This window comes from Diadema antillarum, unplaced genomic scaffold (assembly GCF_040938485.1).
Source record: "Diadema antillarum isolate AM-2024a unplaced genomic scaffold, OU_Dant_1.0 seq00000385_RagTag, whole genome shotgun sequence".
NCBI classification, from domain to species: Eukaryota; Metazoa; Echinodermata; class Echinoidea; order Diadematoida; family Diadematidae; genus Diadema; species Diadema antillarum.
The window spans coordinates 218,143-244,382 of record NW_027271383.1 but is presented as its reverse complement, the minus strand read 5'-3'; the positions used below and the strand labels follow the sequence as shown (position 1 = coordinate 244,382).

Genomic DNA, 26,240 nt, shown 5'->3' with positions numbered 1-26,240 from the left:
TAGCAATTTTTCTTGATGACATGGTCTATGTCAGCATATTAGTGTGTCCACAGTCAGTAATATCAAAAGAAATATACATAGTACTTTTATGAACACTTAATTGAAGTGATTTTCACTGGGTATCCTTATGGCATATGAACAAATAGCCGCTCTGTCATACAACTGTATTCTATAACAGTGAAATAACTCTCATGCTGATAAGATTGGCTAATTTAGCAATGCACTTAACCCTATAGAATTACATTTGAATCCAGCTTAGCTCTTAAACGTAAAAGGGAGTAAAATTCTTGAAACACCTTAGCACAGTGTCAGTTAATCAAACTGCAACCTGGTAAATCAATACATTATAATTTTTACTGTAACAGATAGCAACTCTCCTATTTAAGGTTTTAATACAAGTAGAACCAAGTGAAAATTGTCTGAAGCAAAGCCCAAGAGACCTAGTGATGCCACCAAGTGTTGTGGGTACAAAGAGTGGATCCTCAGTCATCTCTAAATATGCAATGCTAACTTAGTACATTGTACTATGAACTCTTAGATGTGATTAAGTCCTTGAAAATGAGAAAAGAGTTTGTGTTATATTCTCATTGGCTCTGACACCTCTATACTCTGAATTGCAATACTCTGGTTTTGAATGCAAGACATGAATACGTGTTTTGCACCTGGAATAAATCATTACCTGTCAAGATAATCCATTGAAAACACACATATCTAATCCCCCCACCCATACTCTCTCTCTCTCTCTCTCTCTCTCTCTCTCTCTCACACACACACACACACACACAAACAAAGCTCAATCAGTAAACATGCACAATCATTAACTCTTGCAATGAATTGGTATCTACACCATCAGCTGCAGATACAACGTCTTGTTAAAAGTTGTCTAATGTGTCCAGGTGTCCCTGTGTCTGTTCGCACTGGTCCGGCTCAGCATGTTGTAAGGATAAGGTAATGCAACGGCACTGGCTTCGTCCAATTTAGCCATCTAAAGAGAAATTAATAATTTTAGTTTTGTGATCACTTGGTATTTCTGGTACAGTATAACACTATAAAATATATGGATGCTCTATATCCATATATGGATATATATATGGATGCTCTATATTACAGAGCATAGATGAATTATATTTCTTTTCATTCTTACAATCATAACATCTCTGTTTAACTACATCTCTTTGGTGCTCTTACCAACCATATCCAATTGATATTAATGCAAACAAAAAACGTTCAATATATACATATTTAAGGAAACCAAAACCCAAATATAAATTTGGATAGAGTGAAAGTACCATTATTAGTAGAATATATCATTTGAAGTTTGAGGAAAATTGGACATTCCATTCAAAAGTTATGGATTTTTTGAGTTTCAGTGCAGTAACTGCTGGATAAGGAGACTACTACAGTTCATGACATCATTGTGGACAACAATAAGAAAATGTATAGAGACTTAAAAAAGAAAATTTTCATGGAAAGTATGCCATCGACATGCTACTGAAACATGTTAAGGGTACTATTATTCCCTCTACTTTCTGAAAGAGGTAAGCAAAGTGTTCTTTCATAATGCTAGAAAAGAGAAAATATGTTGAATTTTCTTTATATTTTCCATATATTGTTGTCCATAATGATGTAATGAACTGTAGTAGTCTCCTTGTCCAGTGATGACGGCACCAAAACTGTAAAAATTCATAACTTTTGAACGGAATGTCCAATTTTCTTCAAACTTTCACTGATGAGTATTGCTGCTTTCCCTCAAATCCACACTTATGTTTGGGTTTCGGTTTCCTTTACCCCGTTGAGGATGGACTGATTTTGCTACAACAAGCATTCCCATAGACACTTGCCCGAGTATACTCCGGACTGGGATTAATTAGCATGGTAAAAGAGGCACTCTTCGTTCTTTGTGGCACTGTTATTTCAATTAAAGGCTACAGTGCTATAATGTCTCCAGACAGCCATCCATAATAGCACTCTGGACAGAATTTAAGATTGATATTCAAGGAAACATGACGAAGTGGATCTGTGACAAGCTCACTGTATGATAGTATAGTTAATGACTTTTCACTGCTATCATTCCATAATCATCTAATGTTCAAAATTCTCAGTGTGCCTCGTGCTAACATGAGTATCACAAGTTCACCTTTCACATATTCTTTCAGACAATTTCCCAGTGTAAAGGGACGACCAAGAGATACATGTCTGCAAGTAGCCTCAATCCAATCTATACTGACCCTACCCAGTTGGAACATTTTTTAAGGTGGGGGGGGGGGGGGGGGGAGCTGAGGGGCAGACGGGGAGAACGTAAGGACGGAATCTTGGAAAATATGGGTGCTATGAAGACAAGTCATTGGCAATGCTTAAGTTAATACTCCATTTGACTTTAATTTCAGAGGGTCACGAATATAATCAAATAAATGCATTGCTAAGGGAAAATGAACACCAAGAGAGTGATCTACTGTATAACACAGATTCATAATCCATTGATATCACGGTACATACTGAATAAAATAACACCTCATAACATGAAAAATCAGCGATTCAATCAACTTTGTGAAAATAGGGTGCCAGTACAAAGTACAAGAAAACTGTCCTACCAGTATCATAATACCTTACCTGTTCAGTGGAGAGTTTCCATCCAGACGAAGCACCCATGTTTTCCTCCAGCTGTTCCAGTGTCTTGACACCAATGATAACAGAGCACACACCATCTTTTTGGAGCAACCAACGGATAGCTACCTGGCACATGGTCTTACCTGCAGGGAATGCATCAAGTGAAATTAATCACATCACCCCAAACTGGGAATAAACATACTAGGTAAAGCAAAGAGAGGATATTTTCAATAAGACAGTGCTGCTGATAAACTACTGATTAAACTTGGTGACAAAATTGGGCAAAACACATTATCATATGAAATTCTAAAGCGAACTTACTCATGATTTTGAATGCTTTATGATGTCTAAAAGGCTCACATAGTGTACCACAGAATCACACAATATTAATTATTCACACTCAATCTTCATTTGCTTGCACTCATCAAAAAATTGTCAGGCTGTAAAGGAGATGAAAACTAAAAAAAAAACTGTCACTATGGAGACTGGTAAGCCACTGCCATATTGCGCTATTCTCTCTTGAGGGCTGTAGTACACCTTGACAGTGTGAGATGACAGTTTCACATGATTGGTTTGAAAGTTTGTGGTACAACCCTAAATGTGTTAAGTGTTTATACATTCCTCAGCCAGATTTCATTTGGATAGCTAAATTGTTTCTGAGAGCAAAAATTCAGGAATTTGAGCTTTCTCACTTGACCTTTGTCCCTTGCCCTTTGACCCCATGGCTAATATCTTTCTTCAAATAATCACTGACTGGTAATATCCAAATTTCATGATAATACTTTTCAAAATTTTGTCAAAAGCTATTTTCAAAATGTGGGAAATTAGTGTCATTTTGCCATTATCACTTAACCTTTGACCCCATGGCCCATTCCTAACAGAATCAATGTGCAGTAATACATATACAAAGCAAGTGTATGCACTGAGTAATTTTCAAGGTATGGAGAAAAGAGTGTAATTTCAGCATTTATAGGGAAAATAGTGACATCTTAAAAATTTGTCCTTGACCTCCGACTATGAGCATGTGCACCAAAAGTTGATGGGAACAACTTCATCCACTCATATACAGTATATATATATATATATGCATATAACGTGTATATGTGAAGTTTTTAATTTGATACCTCGAACTGTTCTTTAAGTTATGCTGTCCACAAAATCAATTATGGATGAAGGATGGACAGACGGACAACCCAAAAACATAATGCCTCTGGTGACACTTTGTGGTGGAGGCATAAAAAATAGCATGTCAAGAGTAAAAAAGGTATAAAATGATACTTCACAAACAAACAAATGAAGTATACAAGAGTGTAGCTCCATGGCTAAAACAACTAATAGTGGGTTTTATGACACACTAGAATTTCTGTCTCCCAATCTACTAGAAAACGACCAAAATGTACATCAAATTTTTAATCTCATTCCTCAGATTCTTAAATACTATCTCAGAACCAGAAAAATATCTTATGTTATCTTATGGATAATTGGAACCACACAGTGTGCTTGTGTTTTTGTGACTATTCCCTGGATTTGCCAATTAGATGAATAAATAAATAATCAGAATAGTCATAATAATTCACATTGTTTGGTACAAGGTCAATATACATAACATACATACTATGGTTGAGGAAACTGAGAGTAAAGAACAAGAAGAGAGGTGAATAGACAAAGAAGAGAAAGTGTGTAAGGTGAGGGAAGATGCAGGAAAAATACAATATCCACTCATCAAAGATCTGACATAATCTAGTAGAAGGCCTTATTTGAGATGTGCATTTCGGCTTCTAATCCCTCACTGTGTTTTTGCACAGCATAAATCAATTAATCCAATTTCTGTAACTATTTGCCATTGTATTTCTTGGGATGTATTTGCTTTGTCTTCTTAAAGATAACTTTGATATGAAGTCTTCTACATACACATAGGCAAAGTTGGCACTGCTGTATTTCAGTAATTGAAATGGCATTCTTTATCTGTCCCTTACAATTCCATACTTCCATTTGATAAAAAAAAAAAAAAGACATTAAAGGACAAGTTCACCTCCATAAGCATAAGGATTGAGAGAATGTAGCAATATTAGTAGAACACATCATTGAAAGTTTGAAGAAAATCAGACAATCCGTTCAAAAGTTATGAATTTTTGAAGTTTTTGTGCAGTAACCACTGGATGAGAAGACTACTACAGTGTATGAATAACTTGGATGTCACATGCGCACAACAATATAAGGAAAATATAAAGAGAATTTCACAAAATTCCATCTTTTGAAAAAAGTACACATTCCCCTGACTCGTTACCGACAAATGTTATGGGTAATATTATTCCCCCTGCCTTTAGAAAGAGGCAAGTCAAGTGCTCTTTTATTATGTGAAAAAAGTGAAAATATGTTGAATTTTCTTTTACATTTTCTTTATACTGTTGTATGCATATGACTCACAAGCTGTAGTAGTCTCTTCATCCAGCGGTTCCAACACAAAAATTTTAAAAATTCATAACTTTTGCATCGATTGTCCAATTTTCCTCAAACTTTCACTGATGTGTTCTACTAATATTGTTGCATTCTCTCAATCCTTATGTTTATGAAGGTGAACTTGTCCTCTAAAGGCAAGTGTGAACACAACTTGACTAGTGGTATGTGTGTGTATGATGCACACACATACAGTACTGTATAAGCTGTTATTTTTTGTAAGGATTTAATTTCCGTGAATTCTGCCAATCACTGCTGGACTGTGAATTTAACAGCACTTAAAAAATGATGCCATGCACTAGGGTAATAGTGCACTTACAATAGCCTCAGTGTCAATTCACGAAACTAACATTTCGTGAAAATGACCGTGATCTCCTCATTCACAAAAATATCTGTACGGGAAAATAACAGCTTATACAGTACATATATGTATATATGATTCAACACAGTGTTTCATTTTGGTTTTAGTCACACCAATAGCATTCTTAATCCTTAATTTACAATTTTATACTTGAAGTAGCAAGAAAAAAAAAAATTCACAGGTAAGAGTGTGAACAAGTTTGATTACGGGTATACAAACACTAAATACATATATACAATGTCATGTTCATAATTGATTCGACATGCCATAATACAGGGTACACCATTGTGTAGCATCTTTTTACTTTCTTAACCTGTTGCAGCCTAGTCATGAGTATTCTTGGGCTGAGGTAAATGGGAAATGCATGTTACACGAAAATTGATCCATCTTCAATGGGTTAAGATATATAAAGTTATACACTGCTACATGTATCTTGGTGGCCAATATTAGCGATTAGTGATAACGATCCCAAAGCCAATTCATCCAGTTTTGAAGTGTTTGATGTAATTACAATAATATTATCTTTTACACACAATTTTTTTTTTCTAAAATGTTATAATTTTGGACAGTAATTAAAAAAGAGACCATTCTATTCCTTCGGTTGCTTGCGCACTGATTTTGCTTTACGTACTAGTATGCTGCATGCGTACTGACATGATAGCTAGCCACGCAAAAGACATGGGCCAAGATGCAAGACACGATCAAAAAAGAATGAGTTCGGATCTGTGATTGATTTACTTTAGGAACCTAAACAGTTTGGTAAGAGAAATTATGATGGAAAACAGACGAATATTTGATTGCTGTAGCTTTGTTTAATCATTTATGTAGTGATATGTGTTGTGTTGTTAGCTCTTAATTGAGTTCAGAATTTAGGTTGACAAAACGATTCGATACGGTGTTCGTATAGAAAGTGATTACACGTAGAACAGTACGGTACGCTGTAGGTATTGATTATCGTACATGATTCCTACTTAGCAGGCAGGGAAGAGAAATGTTGGAAGTGTGAGTGTATGATTGAAGTTTACAATACTGTGTATGTTTTATTTAGGAATAATGTAAGACTCCATATTCAGAAGAATATTGTGTCATGGTCATATAGGAATGAGAATCAGATAAAGGGATTCAATTTTGTCACTTTCATAGAGCTGTATACTGTTAGATTTACACACATATATGTACGTATACCGTACGGTCAATACAATCCCATACATAACTGCAGTTAGAGGGCTAACTTATTCAATGTTTGTGAAGGGTTAGTTTCTTTTTTGGTGTATCATATGGATGTTGAGGCGTCAAAAGGAAAGACATTCAAGGGTTTAAAGGAAAAGATGACCTTGGATTTATTTTACTGTAAGAAAGGCAGGCTGCATTTCATGATAATGTTGTAGGGATGCAATTGCATCATTTGAACTGAATTATGTGAGTGATAGAGATAAAGGTCACTTGATAATGTACACTTTGTTTGAATGATCAAAGTAAACAAAGTATGATAGAGTCGGGTCATTTAGAACAATATTATTATCTCATGGTGCAGTGTATTGGACACTGAGAAATGCAGTACATGTACCATACATCAAATATTGAGTCAGAAATCCACAAACTTGGCCATGTTTATCTATTTTTATATAATATTATATAAACATATTTGTGACTAATACACCAGAAAGTACAGAACAACTGTAAAAGCAACACAAAAGAGCGAATCTGGGTAGTTTAACTCTAAACAGCCTTTGAACTTTTGTTCACATAAAGCTTACACAAAAATCATTACTAGCTCAAAAACCAACTACCAATATAGAGTATGAGAGTCTACCTTCTGTCTGAGCAATTCCTTGCACGGTGTCCAAAAGATTCCAGATCTTCTCTTCATTGGCAAAGTTTGAGTGATTTGGATGACTCTCACTCACATTCTCAGGTCTTGCTTGTGCATATGCCACTCTGCTGCCCTGGGGTGCAGAGTTTCGTGTGATTTTGCCTGTAAGCCAACCACTATAGGAAAGATAATAGAGGTAAAAGACAGAAAAGGTTAAAGGGATCGTATAGTTTCGGTTGAGACTTAAGTCCAGGTTTCTAACATTTTTTTGTGAGATAATGAGAAATCTCTTATAAAATATGAAAGAGCATGTAATTCCAAAAGGGAGGCAATCTTTATTTGATGAAAATTGGTTTTGAAATGGCAGAGATATCCAAAACAGAGGTTCCATCTTTTATTAGGATTGCTTTGTTTTAATAGTTTTTGGATGTCTCAACAATTCTGAAACCGATTTTCATCTAATAAACTCTGAATTCCTTTTAGAGTGGTATGCTCTGTATTATTTCATCAGTAGTCTCTTGGTATAGCACAGCAAGTTAAAAGTCCAATCCTCATCTCCACTAATACTACACCATCCCTCTAATAACATATATATTGCATCAGTTTTTGGTTTTTGACATACACTACTCACATTCAAATCTTAATGTTTTCCCTGTGGAACAACTGGGATACTTAAATTCCAAAGCATGGGAACATTCCTGACAGTCATTCAAGCATTTTGTGGAATTTTGTCAATTATAAATTTTATTCACAACTGATACTAGCTTGCATTTTTACTTAATTCATCTCTGAAATGATTATGAAGCATTTCAAGTATTAGGAATCATTGCTGTGCAAAATCATTTGACAGTTCTTGAATGTTACGAATTTATTGCGACAATGCCTGATCATATCCATGATAAGACACTCAGCCCAACAACTTTGCTTATTCTGCCTTGTGTATCATTTTTACCACTAGCTAAATCATAATATGCTTTCTATGTTACATACCAACAGCATCTGCATTGTGGCTGTGAAAACACTTAAAATTATTTCATGTTGCTACTTATAATACTAAAATTGTGCAACATGAAATTTCAAGAAGTGAGACAGTCACTTGAAGTGGTCTTGTAGTCATTTTGCTGATATAGGTACATTCCACAGAGAAGAGCAATATTACAACCAACCATCCCCTGCTGTAACCTTCTTCCAATTCTTCTATATCTATATCTTATTTGAACAAATAAATTGAAATTGAATTGAAAAATGAATTGACATATCAAGGGAATGGTACAGATTCATCATTCTGCAGAGGACTAAGGAACAAAACTTAAAAGAAAAAAAAAATGCAAGCCAGGTCATAAATGATGATTCAATCAGTGCAGACTTTGATAACATAGAATGAATCATTTTATCATATCTTGTTACCTCACTGTCTGTTTAGCCCATAATAACTGCAAGAGTGACAAAATACCCAAAGAACAGTAATAACAAAATGATAATTCTCTTATCAAACATCCTTCTGCTATGGTCTCTTTTCACTTTAAAGGGCAATGCTGAACAAATATGTATGTCGATTGAGTGAATGCAGTGCTTTAGAACACATCAGTAAAGTTTTAGGAAAAGGGGACAATCCTTTCAAAAGGTATGAATTTTAATAGTTACAGTGCTGCCATTGCTGGATAAGAAGAATCTTACAGATTATGATATCACTGCAGAACAATACTAAGGAAATATAAAGAGAAGTCCATAACACTTAATTTTCTTTTTAAAAGTAAACATACCCTCAGCTTGTTACTGACATATGTTGAGGGTAATACCATTCACCCTGCTTTCTGAAAGAGGTAAGTCAAGTGCTCTTTCATTATACTAGAAAATGAAAATATGTTGAATTTTCTTCAAATTGTTGTCCTGCAAAATGTTGTCCTGCAGTGATATCATTAACTGTTGTAGTTTTCTCATCCAGCGATGATGGCATCAGAACTTTAACTAGAAATATCACTTAAGGTGATTAATACCCCCGCCCCGTGACGACAGTCTTACCCAAGGAATGATCTTTCCTTGATCTTCTGCCATTTAAATGCCGTTACCATGGCAACGCAGCTTCCGACACGTCCGAAAAATATGTCTTGCACATCTTCCCACCAAGACTACTGTGTGTGCCACATTTCATAAGCTTTTGTCAAAAACTGAGGAAGTAGTTCAATCCACAAGATCTTTCCTTGATCTTCCGCCATTAATATGCCGTTACCATGGCAACGCAGCTTCCGACACGTCCAAAAAATGTCTTGCACATCTTCCTACCAAGACCAATGTGTGTGCCACATTTCATGAGCTTCAGTCGAATACAGAGGAAGTAGTTCAATCCGCAAGATCTTTCCTTGATCTTCTGCCATTTATATGCCGTTACCATGGCAACGCAGCTTCCGACACGTCCGAAAAATATGTCTTCCACATCTTCCCACCAAGATCAAGGTGTGTGCCACATTTCATAAGCTTTGGTCAAAAAACTGAGGAAGTAGTTAAATCCGCAAGATCTTTCCTTGATCTTCTGCCATTAATATGCCGTTACCATGGCAACGTACTTTCGGGTACTGTCAAAAAATGCGTCTTGCACATCTACAACCAAAGGCACACATCTGTACCAAGTTTCATGGAAATTGGGCAAAAACTGAGGAAGTAGTTTGCAACACAAAATTTTCCATCATTTTGGCTCATAATATGTGAGCTGTTACCATGGCAACATACTTTTTGTCACTGTCAAGAAATGTGTCATGCCGACCTATATCCTAAGACAAACATTCAATATGAATTCCATGAGAATTGGAAGAATACTGATGAAGCAGTTTTGCCATGAAGCATTTTGCCCTATATTTTACCAATAACATGCCGTTACCATGGCAACGCACTTTTTGCCACTGCGGAAATATGTGTCTTGCACATTAACATATTCAGATGAACATCTGTACCTAATTTCATAAAAATTGATCAAAAACTGTGGGAGGAGTTCGCGACGCAAGATTTGTACCCATTTTTGCCCATAATATGCCGTTACCATGGCAATGTACTTTTGGGTACTGTCAAAAAATACGTCTTGCACATCTACAACCCAAGGCACACATCTGTGCCAAGTTTTATGGGAATCGGTTGAAAACTGAGGAAGTAGTTCGCGACGCAAGATTTGCAACGGACCGACCGACCGCCCGACCGCCCGACCGACCGCCCGACCGTCCGCTGATTCCTATATACCCCCTTCAAACTTCGTTTGGCGGGGGTATAATAACTAGTGAGTAGAAAATCAAATGTGAAGATGCCAGCAACACCCTGGATGGTTCTTAGCAGAACATGTCCACTGTGTCATGTCATGCACATATTTCTTTTTGGGTCTTTGAAAGATAGCTGGATACCAAAATGTGAAGAGACCCAAATGTACTTGTTTTCCAAATTCAGACAAGTCTGTGGAATAATGCTTTTCTGCTGCAGTAATGTCACTACGGATAACATTCATTTTCAGCCAAGTTTGTACCACAAAAAGATGGAAAGATATCTTTGGAAAATAGGAAAATCTGATGTCACCTGATAAGTTTGGGATTCCACAATGATCAAAACTATGTACATAATGGGGTATCCACTTTGTGAAGTTCTCAAAATGCAGAAGGCGGGTTTAGAAGCTCGGTATACTTTTTGCTTCAGACAACCAAGGATGGCTGACTTGTAAGGAATTTATTCCTATGTACTCACCCTTTAAGGGGACTCCAGGGTAGTATGCCAAGACCCTCATTCATGCAGCACTCAACCAGCTCCCATTCAAGCTCACGATTCAGAAGACTGTATTGGGACTGTGGGGACATGAAGGGTATAATCATGCAAGTTTGATAAATAAACACCTGCTGATTTATAATTTTCACTTTCAGCACAGTTTTCTGTCAAAACTCATCAGTTTACAACATATCTAGCTCTTGGTTTAATATTTTCTATTGTTTTGAACAGGTCAAATTCCCCCTTTGTATGAATATGGTAAATGCAATCTTTTGTTTCAAACAAATACTACTTTGACAATTCTTGGTACAATACTTGAAGACAGCCATTAAACAGCTGGCTAAGGACTAGAAAAATTATACTGTAACTCACAGCTATTATTCTTGCTGTTTCATATTGACAACACAGTGGCCACGAGCAATTCATATTTGCTATGTGTAATAGCTTCAAAATTTCCCACTGAGTCTTTTGATTTGTACAGTGCTTGCAATACATAATTGAAATGAAGGTCTTTGTGACAAGTCATTTTATACAACAATTCTTTGTATGACAATCAAAATACACCTTCAAATTTTGCAGGCTGAAGATCCACTTCTTTCCACCAAGAATGTAACAAAATTTCTAAATTTGTCAAACACTGACAAAAGATTTGCTCTTCGTTTGATTGTAAATACACAATGATGACCCATACCTAACTACGCAATGTAGGCTTGCGATGGATGAGTTTAGACTACAGAACTTGGGCAACATGTTATCTGTACAACTAGGCAGGACGGACTTCATCTAGTTATGGCCATGGATATTACATTGTGCTATCAATTTATGACACAAAATGGAATGAGTAATTCTATCATGTATTTCTCTACAACTGCCTATACAGAAAGCTTATATCATAGGTTTCAGCATGCAACTAGAAGAAGTTACACATTATATTGGCCAGAGTTTCACAAGTTACATATATGTGATTACCAGACATTACACTCATGTAAAACAAATTCAACAATAAACAAACAAACAAACAAAAAACCAAAGTCCTTAATTCAGGACTAATCCCAAGAAAGCATACCACAGCTTATTGCACCAAGATTTGTGACTACACAGACACTGGAAATTATATTCTAAATAGATTAACACAAATACCTGCAAAGAAATCCATTTGTTAAATCCCTTATATTCACACAAGTCCATAATCTTTTGCATCTGCCACCCCTTCAGGTTGCTAGCTCCAACATACAGCACTTTTCCTGCCTTCACCAAGTCATTCATTGCACGCATGGTCTCCTCAATTGGTGTGGCTGGATCCCAGGCATGTATCTAGAGAGAGAGAGAGAGAGAGGGAGAGGGAGAAAAAGGAGATACATGTACATGTACGACAAGGGGAGAAAAAAGACACATTGAACTACATACGTTATGGTTGAATCACACTGTCAGAGTTCCCCCCCCCCCCCCCCCCCCAAGCATTCAATTTAACAAAGAGCACACACAAAGTACATTCAACAAACTATTGAATATGAAGTATGGTGGACAATTTATCCCCTCACTGGTGGAGTGCTGGAGCAAAGTTGTCGGCCATTAAAACAGACCTCGATAAAATCACTCATGTATTTTGAAAGTGTAAACAATTTTGTCATCTACAGAATATCTTAATACATAAACATGTCATAGGTACCACCAAAATATCTCTGGACTACAAGATATAATATATGAAGTAATATGATGACAAACTTAGTGACTTACCCCCAAAAATAATGTTATACAGTTGAACCTCTCTTATCCGGCCTCCCTTTATCCGGATCTCTCTATTATACGGACGCAATCTCGCCGTGATTTTTTTTTAATAATTACGGGAGGAAAGGGGGATTCCCAACTCCTTGAGATCTCCTACACAAACACAATGAATTACATATACTTGATACATTTCTTAATAATTATTTAGGTAAATCATCCCAAGAATCTCTATTCTGGGGTCTGTTACTGAGTGTAACAATGAAAAGGTTGCAGTATACACATTACTACATGTGGTACTACAATGGGCTACATCAGTACATGTACATGTGTATACATGTATAAAGCATTGAGTCTCCGGCCAAATCCCTTATCCGGATGAGCCCCGGTCCCGACTTGTCCGGATACGAGAGGTTCAACTGTACTTCAATTACCTACAAGGAAAAGTAGAAATTACGCGGTGCGTAATATATGTCCCCGCCGGAAGTAGCATTTAGTAGCAAAATGTACAATATAGGTAAAAAGATCAAGGTCAAAGAAGTCAAAGGTCAAAATTCTATGTAGAAGTTTTGAAGCCCTCACCTAGTGCCATCACATAAAGCAAACGGAATCGAAATCGGGTTAGAAATGGCGAAGGAGTAGCATTTTGTAGCCAATGTACAATATAGGTAAAAAATCAAGGTCAAAGGTCAAAGAAGTCAAAGGTCAAAATTCTGTGTAGAAGTTTTGAAGCCCTCACCTAGTGCCATCACATAAAGCAAACGGAATCGAAATCGGGTTAGAAATGGGGAAGGAGTAGCATTTTGTAGCAAAATGTACAATATAGGTAAAAAATCAAGGTCAAAGGTCAAAGAAGTCAAAGGTCAAAATTCTGTGTAGAAGTTTTGAAGCCCTCACCTAGTGCCATCACATAAAGCAAACGGAATCGAAATCGGGTTAGAAATGGCAAAGGAGTAGCATTTTGTAGGCATTGTACAATATAGGTCAAAAATCAAGGTCAAAGGTCAAAATTCTGTGTAGAAGTTTTGAAGCCCTCACCTAGTGCCATCATATAAAGCAAACGGAATCAAAATCGGGTTAGAAATGGCGAAGGAGTAGCATTTTGAAGCAAAATGTACAATATAGGTCAAAGGTCAAGGTCAAAGGTCACAACTGAAATTCTGTATAGAAGTTTCAAAGCTCCCATGTAGTGCTATCATATAAAGCAAACAGAATCAAAATCGGGTTAGAAATGGCGAAGGAGTAGCATTTTGAACATTTTGATCACACACGGACGCACAGACGGACAGACGGACACACGGACACACGGACACACACACGTACGGAGCCCGTTTCATAGTCCCCAGCTCGAACTCGTTCGGCGGGGACAATAATGGACTTTCAATTAACCTTGCAGTCTGACCTCTCTTATCTGGCTCCCTTTATACGGATCTCTCACTACAAATACAGACGTGATCTCGCTGTGATTTTCAAACAAAATAATCTAATAATTATGGGGGAAAAAATTATTTGAAGCTCAATCAAAATTCCTACACAAACTCACACAAATTACATAATTCCCAACATAATTAACATACCGGTACATTCACATCAAATTTTCATCTACAATAACATGCATTCAGACATTCACTACCCCCAAATCACTGCAAGAACATGGACGGAAAACTTTTCATTAAATCAGGGCACGGAACAGGCTATAGTTCAATGAGAAAATTATCAGAGAATTGGAATGCAGACCAGCTGATGAGGATGTGACATGTTCACGCAAAACTGATACACACCATGTAGCTACCATTGGGTACGCAGCTGCATGTATTAAACATTGAGTCTCCCATAACCAGCCAAATCCCCCATCTGTATAAGGGCCAGTCCGACATGTCCAGATAAGAGAGGTCAAATTGTACCATCCAAGTCATACATTTTTTTTTTCTTTGTGGCCCAACGATAAAATTTGATGGCTCTACAAAATAATGGAAAACATTAAAGTAAATGAAAGCAGAATATTATTTAGAGGGGTGAAGGTTCAGGTGTGAGTTTCTTTAATTTGTCTCCCTCTACAAATGAAAGTTGTTCGGATCGCAACTGCTGATCTATAAATGAACAAATTTCATTTGTAGAGGGAGACAAATTGAAGAAACTCACACCTGAACACTAAAATAGTTTGATGAAATACAGACCAATTATAAATCATGTCACTTAGATGAAAATTGGAAGGTATAATAAAGGGCTTCAAATGTGACATACCGTGAATATAGGAACAAAGAAAGAAAAACAGTACACAATGAAACAACACAATAAAACATAAAAAAATTAAAAGCTATGCTCATTGTGTTAAAATTGGCAGGTACAACAGAGGGCTATGCATCGTGACGAAAAGTCCATGTCTTAAATAATGAACAGAGGCATAATACACATTTTTTTTTTCTAACAACACTACATATGTATGAAATGACTACTATTATTGTATTCCTTCTATACATACTTGGATGTATAGCTAGGATTTGGTTATGAAATATGGCTGCGAGAAAAAATAGTTGGGCTCAATTTGGCCGTATACTGTATTCGCCATATTTTGCGAGTCTAACTTTTTGCAAATTGCGACTTCCCGACAAATTCGCAAGTGGTTGAATTCATGATTGTGGTGTACATTTATGAACAGAGAATTGTATGCATGCAAGGCACATTCATGTCAGGATCAGAGTTCATATTTCTACATAATGTTAAATTCATGAGTAGCACCCATCTTGCAAAATTTGCAAAAATAAAAACCTCTTGAAATATTTGACATATACAGTAATAGGCTGAGGTTGTCATGAAGACTATTGTGGTGATTTGGCAACACTTGTCACAGCACCTCGCTGAAATGCTTGCAGTTACTGAGCTATGAGTTACTCTTCCCTTTTCTGGACAAGAAAGCACATAAAAACAATGAACACACTCACAAATTTTTGTTTGATCAGTCCACCAAAACATACCATTCCTTGAATTATGGTGGTCTGACATCTACATGTATTTCTGTGGCTGTGGGCCACTGCCAATGTTGAGCCTTGCCTGGAGGATACCATTTGCAGATGATTTTTTTTTTTCTTGTGGCGTGTTTTCATTCTGTACTGATTCAGAACATATTAAATATTGCCACACCTCACGGACATCAAACAGCCTTCTCTGAGAGGCTTCTTTTTCTTAATTGTTTTTGCTTTCATTTCCTGTCATGCTCAAACCCCTAAACACATTTATAAGTAAACATCTACACTAATAGAACAATTTTCCCCTCTCCTCACATAGAATAAAAAAAAAAAATGCATCAAATGAAATGAAAGAAAGTAATACCAAATGAAAACAAACAAGAAATATCTTCAAATTTAATCCTTTTCATAATGAAAAGTTGATTTGAGAAAAACTGGAAAAGAAAGGCAAACTTTGCAATGCAAATTGTTCCAATTCCACTGTCTGCTGTTGAACAATTAAATGATAGATTCTAGGCACATGTTCAGTACGCCGTGATTGTAGTACCATGCACCAAATAGTAGGCCCTACTACAAATCTACTTTAGGCTAAAGTAATGTTTTCTGTTGTACTCCAAAGCTTGCTGACATGATTGTATGTCATTGCCAAATACATTTTTTGTGTTTGCCATACCAGCTGAATCTTACCTTGTATGCCTTTTGTTACCAGGTAATAGTGGGAATAGAAGCTGTTAAGAGGTCAAACAATGTCAAATAATATCATGCTTTTCTTTGTCTGAAGCATGGCATTTTGTGTTTTGTTCCTATCACATTCAAAGATATACTTTTTCCACATATTGATAGTACAGTTTCCTCCATGAAAATATATGTAAATACAATGCGTACAATGAGTTATGGCAGGATTTGTAGACTGACTCTTCCATACATGCTGCAAATGAAGAATCATTGACACACAATGCAATCACACCTGGTATAGGTCAATGTAACTTGTCTTCAGTCTTCTCAGGCTTTCTTCTATGCTCCACATGATGTTTTTGCGGCTCAGGCCTCCTGCATTCTCGTTCTTGGGGTCCATAGAAAATCTCACTTTTGTGGCAAGAACAAAGTCTTCTCTCTTGTGCCTTTGGAAAGGGAAAACAATTTTGATTTGTAAGTTACATTCTAATACATCTAGGGGTATCATAAACCATGCCATACAAGGGCTGTGCAGAACTGAGGCTGCAATTCGGGATGCAGCCAATGATGTAGTCAGTGCTGCAGCCATCCCCCCCCCCCCTACACCAACACTTTTGCATAACAAAAATCATAAAAATTACAAACACACCGACACCATGAACTGTTGTCTCTAGGGGCTTGCGCTACATGACCCCACTGCAAAAGAAAGCGATTGTTGACAGTTGTATCATTTTGTAGCACAGTATCATTTAGGGAAAGGGAAAGCATTTTTAATATTAGATGTCACAGTAATTCTCACAGTCCATTCTCCTTACAAGGATGATGGAAACATAACTTTAAATTGTTTCTTAAACTGTTCTCAATAAATTCTAGTATTTCACTTAAAACTTTAAGCCGACACGCAACTTGTAACTTGATGAAAAGTGAAACTTTTTCATTTCCAAATTTTGTCTTCAGGAATTGTAGACCTCCCTATTTGTGCCCATCAAATTCTTTTCTTTTTATGCCTACGCCATGAAGCGTCGCCAGAGGCATAAAATATGTTTTCTGGGATGTCTGTCGGTATATCCACATATGTATGTACATCATTGTCTTACAGTGTATAACTTGTGGATGCACATGCAGTTAGTAAGGTCGAAGGTCATAGTCGAGGTCAAATTAAACATTTCACTAGCATCCTACCATATTTTCTCTTTGCTGTACATGTGGGGGTTTTTTGTGCTTATCATAAAAATTTTACTCTGTAAATGTAATCACAAACGTGAACATACAGGAAATGTAGACATCCCTCTGTAATAATTTGTGCCTATCTAAATTCTTTTCTTTTTATGTCTCCGTCATGAAGTGCCGCCAGAGGCATTATGTTTTCTGGGATGTCTGTCTGTATATTTACATGTATGTACTACATGTATGTACGAGTTAATGAAGCTGGGCCTTACAGTGTAATGTGGCTGCACATGCAGGAGGTCGAAAGTCAAAGTTAAGGTCAAATTTAAAAATTTCACCAGCATTCTAGTATTCTACCATTTTTTCCTCTTTGCTGTACTGGTACCTGTGTTTTTTGTGCTTATCATAAAAATTTTACTCTGTAAATGTAATCTGAAACTTGAATATTGAAAATACTGTGCATATGAATCTCTTAGCAGCAATTAATGTTATTACAAGAATCAGCACTGCTGTCTTTTTTGTTTTTATCATTACAAATGGCATGACAAAGTCAGTGCTACTTGTGTATCTAAAATAATGCAGAATTGATAGATAACACATTATCTCATGCCACTTGATTTACAGTCAATTCAATTTGATTTCGTGGGGATTGTTTCTTTTATTGAAATATAACAAAACCACACACAAAAAGTACAATGTAAATGCATCATTGTTTGAATATTTTATCTCTTACTTAGCAAGCCAGGACCCTATGATGGACTCTGACATTCCCATGGCATATACATTTGCAGTGTCAATGAAGTTTCCTCCAAGTTCTTTATAGCGGTCAAGAATCTTGTGTGCTAACTGTTCATCACATTGTCCAGGTCTCTGAACATCCTGTAAGGGTTTCAGAAAAGATATAAACACACTTCCTAAGAGAAAAATTGAGAGATACGAAAGAATTCTATATGGACGGTATTCATTTTAAACCTTAATCAGAGACATGCAGGATGCCACTCCATATTCAGGGTGACTAGATGTATGATCAGTGGTCTTGAGTAAAATCAAAATCATATTGCACTATTTAATGAACCCCTAAGAAGTCATCATTGCTCAGTATATGATCTGATATAAAGCAAAACACAAGTTTTCTTGTATAATTTTCCTTCAAAAACACAAGATTTGAATGAATGGTCAATGGAGACTCCTGTGAAAAGGACATGTAATACAATATACAATATAGGTACTTATATACAGGGTGACCCAGAAAGAACGGAACACCTAAGATCTTTAATTTCAGCAATATTTTTGCAAATATGTACCGGTAATTATTCTGCATGCTATTGGAAAGGCCATTCTTTTTCCAATAGAATGACACCAAGTTCTTTCATTTTGGTGGATGCGTTATGATTTTAGGACCATTTTTGTCAACCCTTGCAATTTTCAAAATGTGATCATTTTGCACTCTCAGAGATACCGAAACCAGGGAGAATTCGGCTTGCCGTAGAACCAGTTACGTTCACAATGTGTAGAATGTGGTTGTCATTGTCCGTTACTTACCATTGTGAATGAGACGACCCGACGGCAATAACACCGTCCATCCCACATTGTGAACGCTACTGGTTCTATGGCAAGCCGAATTCTCAAAGAACTTGGTGTCATTATATGGGAAAAGGAATGGCCTTTCCAATAGTATGCAAAATCTAGTGACATATTTAAATAGCAACAGTATAGCTAAAATTATAGATCTTAGGTGTTCCGTTCTTTTTGGGCCACCCTGTATAGTGCTCTTAAATGAGTACACATGTACATGTATATCAGTGCTCTTCACTAAATGATATCAATCTTACGTAAGGGGGTAGGAAAAATAACAAATAAAAATAAAAAATATACATACCGTAATTAATCAATCAATTATTGAAAAAGAAACTACAAAAGTCTTCTAGGATTTTTGGAATACTGCCAGAGATGGCTATTTCTTGATACATGGGAGAGCAGATTTCACACCAAAGCATGCGACAGCAGCTAGCAGCCAGCCGTCCGAGTGATCGTATGAGAGTCACAGTCCATAGATCATAGCCGGATTGGGTCTTGAACAGACTGCATTCCTTGTCTCTCAGACTGATAAAGTGAGATTAGTTTCTAAAGGTAATTTGGAGCACAGTTCTGGAGACATTTGTACAGGTGACTGACAGGATTTTGTAAATCTTTCACGTTGACAGTGATGGACATGTAGTGGAGGAAGTGCCCCATAGCATGGAGTTTGTCTACTCTTGAGGTGATGAGAGCTCTCACATGTGTTCACAAGCTGTCTGATCAAGGGAAGGCCAAAAATGATACATGCAATGTTTGAGAATAAAAGTGATGAAATCTGCTCAGAGAAGAAACATGCTAATTCCACTTCGGGGGGGGGGGGGGGGGGGGTGTTTAACAAAAAATTTAAGTCAAACTTAAAATTTAATATTGACTAAAAATTAAGGTAGCTGTATGCATGTCTTCAATGTTGGAAATGAAGATTTTGGAGACTTTTTTCATGTTTGTAGGCCTAGGCATTGATCACTGAAGAGATAACAACGGAACAATTATTCTGTACGCCATTACAATGATAATTTGAAGTAAGTTAGGTGGTGATTGTGCGCGGATGATATTGAACAGGGAAACCAGTGGCATATACCATAATTTTTAGTTAATTTCAATAAGTTTGACTTTGCCTTTGTGAAACATCCCCTGCAGAGGTCGAGGCTCATCACTAAAACGTTAGATCTAACACAAATGTTACATTAGGGCAATTATTGGATAAGCAGTTTTCAGCAGTTTTTTTTTTTTTTTTGCTACAAAAACAAAACACACACACAAAGGACAAAGACCTACTATTAGACGCATTAGGCCTGCTTGTTAGTCACACTCACACTTTGTTCCGAGGAGTCTTTTACACATTTTCTTTTCTTTTTTTAATACTTTTAACGTTACGGCTCTCGTCTGCGCCTGTGGGCCGAGGATGAGATTCCATGGAATGTAGCATCTGCAGAACAACTCCCCGACAAGATACAGGCCGATCTTTCGGTCATACTCGCACTGCATGCACTTGTGCTAGCTATGGCCGGATCAAGCCGGTCAAGGGAGCTCGAGCCCGAGCGAACGCAGTGCGACTTCTGTACAGCGACAGCGACAGGGCTATGCTGTGTACAGTGCACGAGACAGTCAAATTTTACTTTTGTTTTACTTTTGTTTAACTATCTAACTAGTTAGCTGGCAAGTTATTCTGAAGTTAGCATACGTGTACTGGGTGCATACCTCACTTCGCCCAAATGTCATGGTGCCAAGACAGATGTTTGACACTTTTACACCAGAACCTCCTAAGTATCTGGGGTGGTATTCTGTAAGCGCGATCCTTATTTCGACCCTAGGAGCGCGCGTAGGACAGAAAATAGGATACCCTTAGGACAGGCAAAATCGGTATTCTGTAAGTCTGTCCTAAGCCTATCCTAGGACAGTCATCTATGAATAATGAATATTAATGAGGAAAGGCAGGACACACCCGACGCAATATCTATAAGCCAATCATCTGGCTAATTTTACGCAATGCGCGCCCAAGATCTACATTGCTCAAGAGTGCGCTTCACGCAGCTCTACTGTGCGAGGAGTTAAAAATGCATTGTCAGTGTAATTTTACAGTTAAGAATACAATTTTGATTATGAAAGCTTTAGCACGCACTTAGCCCACCATAATAAATGTGACCTTACGAGTTCCATTAATTTGCTTTTAAAGTTTTTGCAGAAATTAGCTCAAATTTTGAACTTTTGGAGGATATGTTGGGGTAAACTGGGATATCATCACTGCATGCCAAACTTCGCCCTTAATTCAAAGTTATTATAAAATATATTAGATTTTCTTAAATGAATATTAAAGAAATAATGATAATAGGGGCAAGTCCAAGATAACACGCGCGTTACGTATGGGACATTCAGAGACTTTTATGACCTGAAAAATAGTGTTAATGGCTTTTGATCATATCAAACTTTATCATGGTGATTGATATCTAGGAGAAGTATAATCATGCAAAAAATGGAGAAAAATGACCTTCACAATTATATTCTAGAAGAGAAAATATGTGCCGTTACGTATGGGACCAGAAAATTTTTGTTTTTTTGAACATTTTTTTCAACCTCAAAACTCTCTGAAAGTATTTCATTCTACAACTTGTAACTCACTGTGATGAAAGTCACAACACTCAAGATTATCATAGGTAAGTTTCGTGTCATTAGGTAAAAAGCTCTAATTACAGGTTCTAATTAAAGACAGACATGACGTGTTACGTATGGGACAGTTACGTATGGGACAGTTTGTCCCCCATTTATTTAGTGTGTGAAGAACCATGTTTATGGGTATTTTGCATAATTATTGAAGTAAAATCAGTTGAAACTACTCAAATACTGATCCAGATTGTCAAGGAAACAATATTCCCCAAATATCTACCATCCTAATCATATTCAATCATATTTTTATATTTTTATGACCAACCTGAGTATGCATGCCCTTTGTCCCCCATTCGTTTAGTGTGTGGAGAGACACATTTATGGGTATTTTGCAAAATAATTTTGTAAAATACCCATAAACAAATTTTTGCATAATTATTGAAATGGAATCAGTTGAAACTACTCAAATACTGATCCAGATTGACAAGGGAACAATATTCCCCAAATATTTACCATCATAATCACATTTAATCATATTCTATATTTTCATGACCAACCTGAGTATGGGGTATGCCCTATTTTTATCAGGATAGTTACTACTGAAAAATTGAATAGTTTAAAGTGTTTACTTCCATTGATGAAGGGCAGTTTGCCATTTCGTTTCAATAAAAAACAACTTGACACAAGAAATATTAATTTTTATAAATAAGCAATACCTGCTGCGTGGAACCCCAGTGATCGAGTAGATATATGATGTCTGTCTAGCAGTCAGGTCATTGATTCGAGTCACACCTCAGTATGTATACCCATAAATTTTGTCGTGGCTATTATTGAAACCTGAATAAGGACAATTTGTGTATCACTTGCAATAAAAAAAAATCATTTTACTTTATATTCTTTTTAAATATTTATATCACAACCATTTCAAATTGGATCTCCATCACTAAACTTTGAATTCCTCTAGTCTTAGGATTGTATGCTCTTTAGTAATTCATATAATTGATTTCCAATCATCTCATTAAATGTTGAAAACTGAATCCCCATTTCTACAAAAAACTATACCATCCCTTTAATGCTGTTTTTTCATTGTGTATTTTGCCATTTTCCCCTCCCCCTTTCTGAAAATTGTTCAGTCAAGTACATGTATTGTTTAAAGTGTCTATAACTCAAAAAGTAGCAACAATGTTGGGATGCTTTCTTCAGGATGATTGACCATTTGTGTACTGAGAGACCTTCCCAGCTAGCTACATGCATTCACATGCATTATGTATGAGGATGTCCCATACGTAACGCATTTGTCCCATACGTAACATTATTTCAATGCCTTATAAAAAATATTCCTTTTACTGTTTTTTCTTTTTTCTGTGGTATTTAATTTCTCTAAACAATAAATTAGAACTTTCCAAAAGGGCATTAATATAACCTTAGCAATTTCAGAAAAAACCTTAAAAAATGACCTCAATTTGTTACGTATGGGACATCTCATGATAGGACACGAGCTAATTTGCATAATCATTTGCATAATCCCTAAATTTTCATACCAAGTTAAACTATTTGATGAACTTCTTATGTCCACATATTAATCAAATATCATTTGCTTTCCTTTGAATTAATATGAATTTTTATAAATGTCCCATACGTAACGCTGTGTTTCACATTTATGCAAATAAAGCCCTTGAAATTTGCATAAATTTACGTAATATAATTTTTTCCTCCATGGAAATCAAAACTTCAACTCATAAGCTTTAAAATGATACCAAACATGTCAATATTGAGCAAAGATGAAATTTTGCCTTCTGAGGGGACCTTATCTTGGACTTGCCCATAGATGCACACACACACACATGCGCTCACATTACTCTATGATCGATATGCTTGTAATAATAATGTCTTGCTTATTGTTACTGTTTGTCCCACTTAAACCAAACCAATGTTCCACTTCTCCCATAGGAAAAAAAACAAAACAATGATAACACAAATACGACACTTATAGGAATATAGCGTAGCAACCCGTTATGTGGCTATAGCATCAAAAGTCTTTGGGTCCGATACATGTGTGCCCCATTCTAAATATCAGAAAGTTATTCGAGAAACTTTATAAAATCACAATTTTTTCCCCACTTAATTAACCCCGCTAGCTCTCCCCTATCTTTATGATACTATAGACTTACATGCAGGGCAATGATAACAGAATAAATAAAGGAGATTACTGATAGATTAAACAAAGATATAAACATGGAGCTGCTATAGCTCCATGATATCCTAACCTAGACGGGTGCTGTTCGTTATTCCGAAGGTTCGCTATTCCGAAGGTTCGTTATTCCGAAGGTTCGTTAAACCGAAACACACAAATTCCCTATACCTAGAGGTTTGTTAATCCGAAAATGAAAAAAAGGTTCGTTATGATCCGAACATTTGTGGCGTTATTTTGGAGGTTCGTTATTTCCAAGATTTGTTAATTCGAAAATGAAATTCGGAATAACGAATATTCGGAATAAAGAATCTTCGGACTGAAGAGCCTTCGGAATAACGAACCTTCGGAATAACGAGCTGTATAACACGTAAGTTCACTACATTTTGAAAAAAAAATTAACCCATGCACATGGACTGTTAGGTCACCGGGTTGCGTCACACACTACGTACGTCTTAACAATGTGACAGTATGGATCGTTGCGTTACTAGTACTTTACATGGCCGGCGGAACCGTGGGGGCCGTGGGGGCTCAGGCCCCCACTTTTTGTGCACCATACAAAGAAATACATAAGGTGTCATCACTTTGGGCCCCCACAAATTTTTTTAACCCGGAAGTACGTAAGTGGCACTAAATAGAAATAGATAGAGATCTTGAAGTGTGAGCGCGGTAAAGGTTATGTTTTTCCACTGTAGACCTTTTTTTTTTTTTTATTCGCTTGTCAGCTTGCTGAAGAAACCCAGAAATGGAAAGGGAGAGAGGAGCTGAGGACCTTTTTTTTCTTTTTTTTTTCTTGTTAGCTCATGAAACCCGGAAGTAGGCCCCCACGCTTTTAAAAAACGTTCCGCCGCCTCTGCTTTATTTTTCATGCGACCTGAAGCGCACTGCGTACGTTTCTTTTTCTTTGGTTACTAGATCTTCATAGCAACGACTTCGAGGGTCACGTAATGTGGGCGGCGAAGGTAGGTTTGATACTTGCACTGCGTCCGCATGACGTTCGGGCCGACGTTGAGCATAATAATAATGATAACAACAATAATGACAATAATAATGATAATAATAATAATAATAATAATAATAACAATGATAATAATGATAATAATGATAATATTGATAACGACAATAATTATTATTATCATTATTATAATATTAATAATAATCATAATACAACAGTAATAGCTTTTGTTGTTATTGTGTACATAATGTACTTTTGATTTATTTTGTGCCGAATAAAATGAGGTGTGAATTGAATTGAAAATGGCGAACAACAAACAAATAAACACATAGTACCAGCTAGATAAAAAATACAGTTGTTTCGAACATTATAGACTGCAGTTTTAGAATCCTCAGTATGAGAGGAACAGATAACTCTGTTATACGATCTATGTATTTATTTTCTTGTTCATGAACATACAAAATAAGAGACATACTTTATAGGTCGTCAGTAGGCCTATATACGCAATAGCCCAGCATAAAGCGCCAGAGAAAGATTGCCTAGAGGCTATCCTTATTTTTGCTCCTAAACTTGATCCTACTTGTGCTTACAGAATACCACTTATCTTAAGATCTCATTAACATCTAATTATATCTAATTAACATATCAAGTTACGCCCCTATCCTAAGCTGGGAGAGAAATAAGGATCCCTGACGTCACTATCCTATTTCTTCTCCTACGCGCGGTGTTACAGAATACCAATCGCGTATTTAGGAGCGAGAGCTGTCCTAGGATCCTTACAGAATACCACCCAAGTTATTCTGAAGTTAGCATACGTGTACTGGGTGCATACCTCACTTCGCCCAAATGTCATGGTGCCAAGACAGATGTTTGACACTTTTACACCAGCCGGTCAAGGGAGCTCGAGCCCGAGCGAACGCAGTGCGACTTCTGTACAGCGACAGCGACAGGGCTATGCTGTGTACAGTGCACGAGACAGTCAAATTTTACTTTTGTTTTACTTTTGTTTAACTATCTAACTAGTTAGCTGGCAAGTTATTCTGAAGTTAGCATACGTGTACTGGGTGCATACCTCACTTCGCCCAAATGTCATGGTGCCAAGACAGATGTTTGACACTTTTACACCAGAACCTCCTAAGTATCTGTATTCCATCACAGCAGCCTTGCAAGTACAGTGTACACTAAAGTTTCACGATAAAAGTGCAGCTGGCCGGATTGTTTGCACGTGCGGCGGCGGCGCGAGTACCGGTCCGATTACCGCGCCGGCGCGCCGGGTTGAGTGGGTACGTACGGCACGGTACGGTTGGTCCGAGATCAATGGGAAGCAGGAGCCAAGGGCAACTGCAGTCATTGATCAGTCCATCCCACCGTGGTCTCTTCCTGTCGCTGCTGTACGTGGTATACAG

At 36.9% G+C, this 26,240-nt stretch overlaps 1 protein-coding gene across 1 annotated transcript; it reads right to left on the bottom strand.

Annotated features, from left to right (window-relative positions):
* Positions 1 to 567: 567 nt before the first annotated feature.
* On the bottom strand, positions 568 to 26,004 carry LOC139731791 (1-deoxyxylulose-5-phosphate synthase YajO-like). The gene is made up of 8 exons (XM_071642664.1): positions 25,907 to 26,004; positions 18,243 to 18,388; positions 16,635 to 16,788; positions 12,117 to 12,290; positions 10,959 to 11,056; positions 7,239 to 7,414; positions 2,611 to 2,750; positions 568 to 985 (listed from the first exon to the last, which is right to left on the bottom strand). Exons 1-8 carry the CDS (start codon positions 25,985 to 25,987, stop codon positions 884 to 886), a joined length of 1,071 nt encoding a protein of 356 aa, XP_071498765.1. The 5' UTR covers positions 25,988 to 26,004; the 3' UTR covers positions 568 to 883.
* Between the last annotated feature and the right edge of the window lie 236 nt (positions 26,005 to 26,240).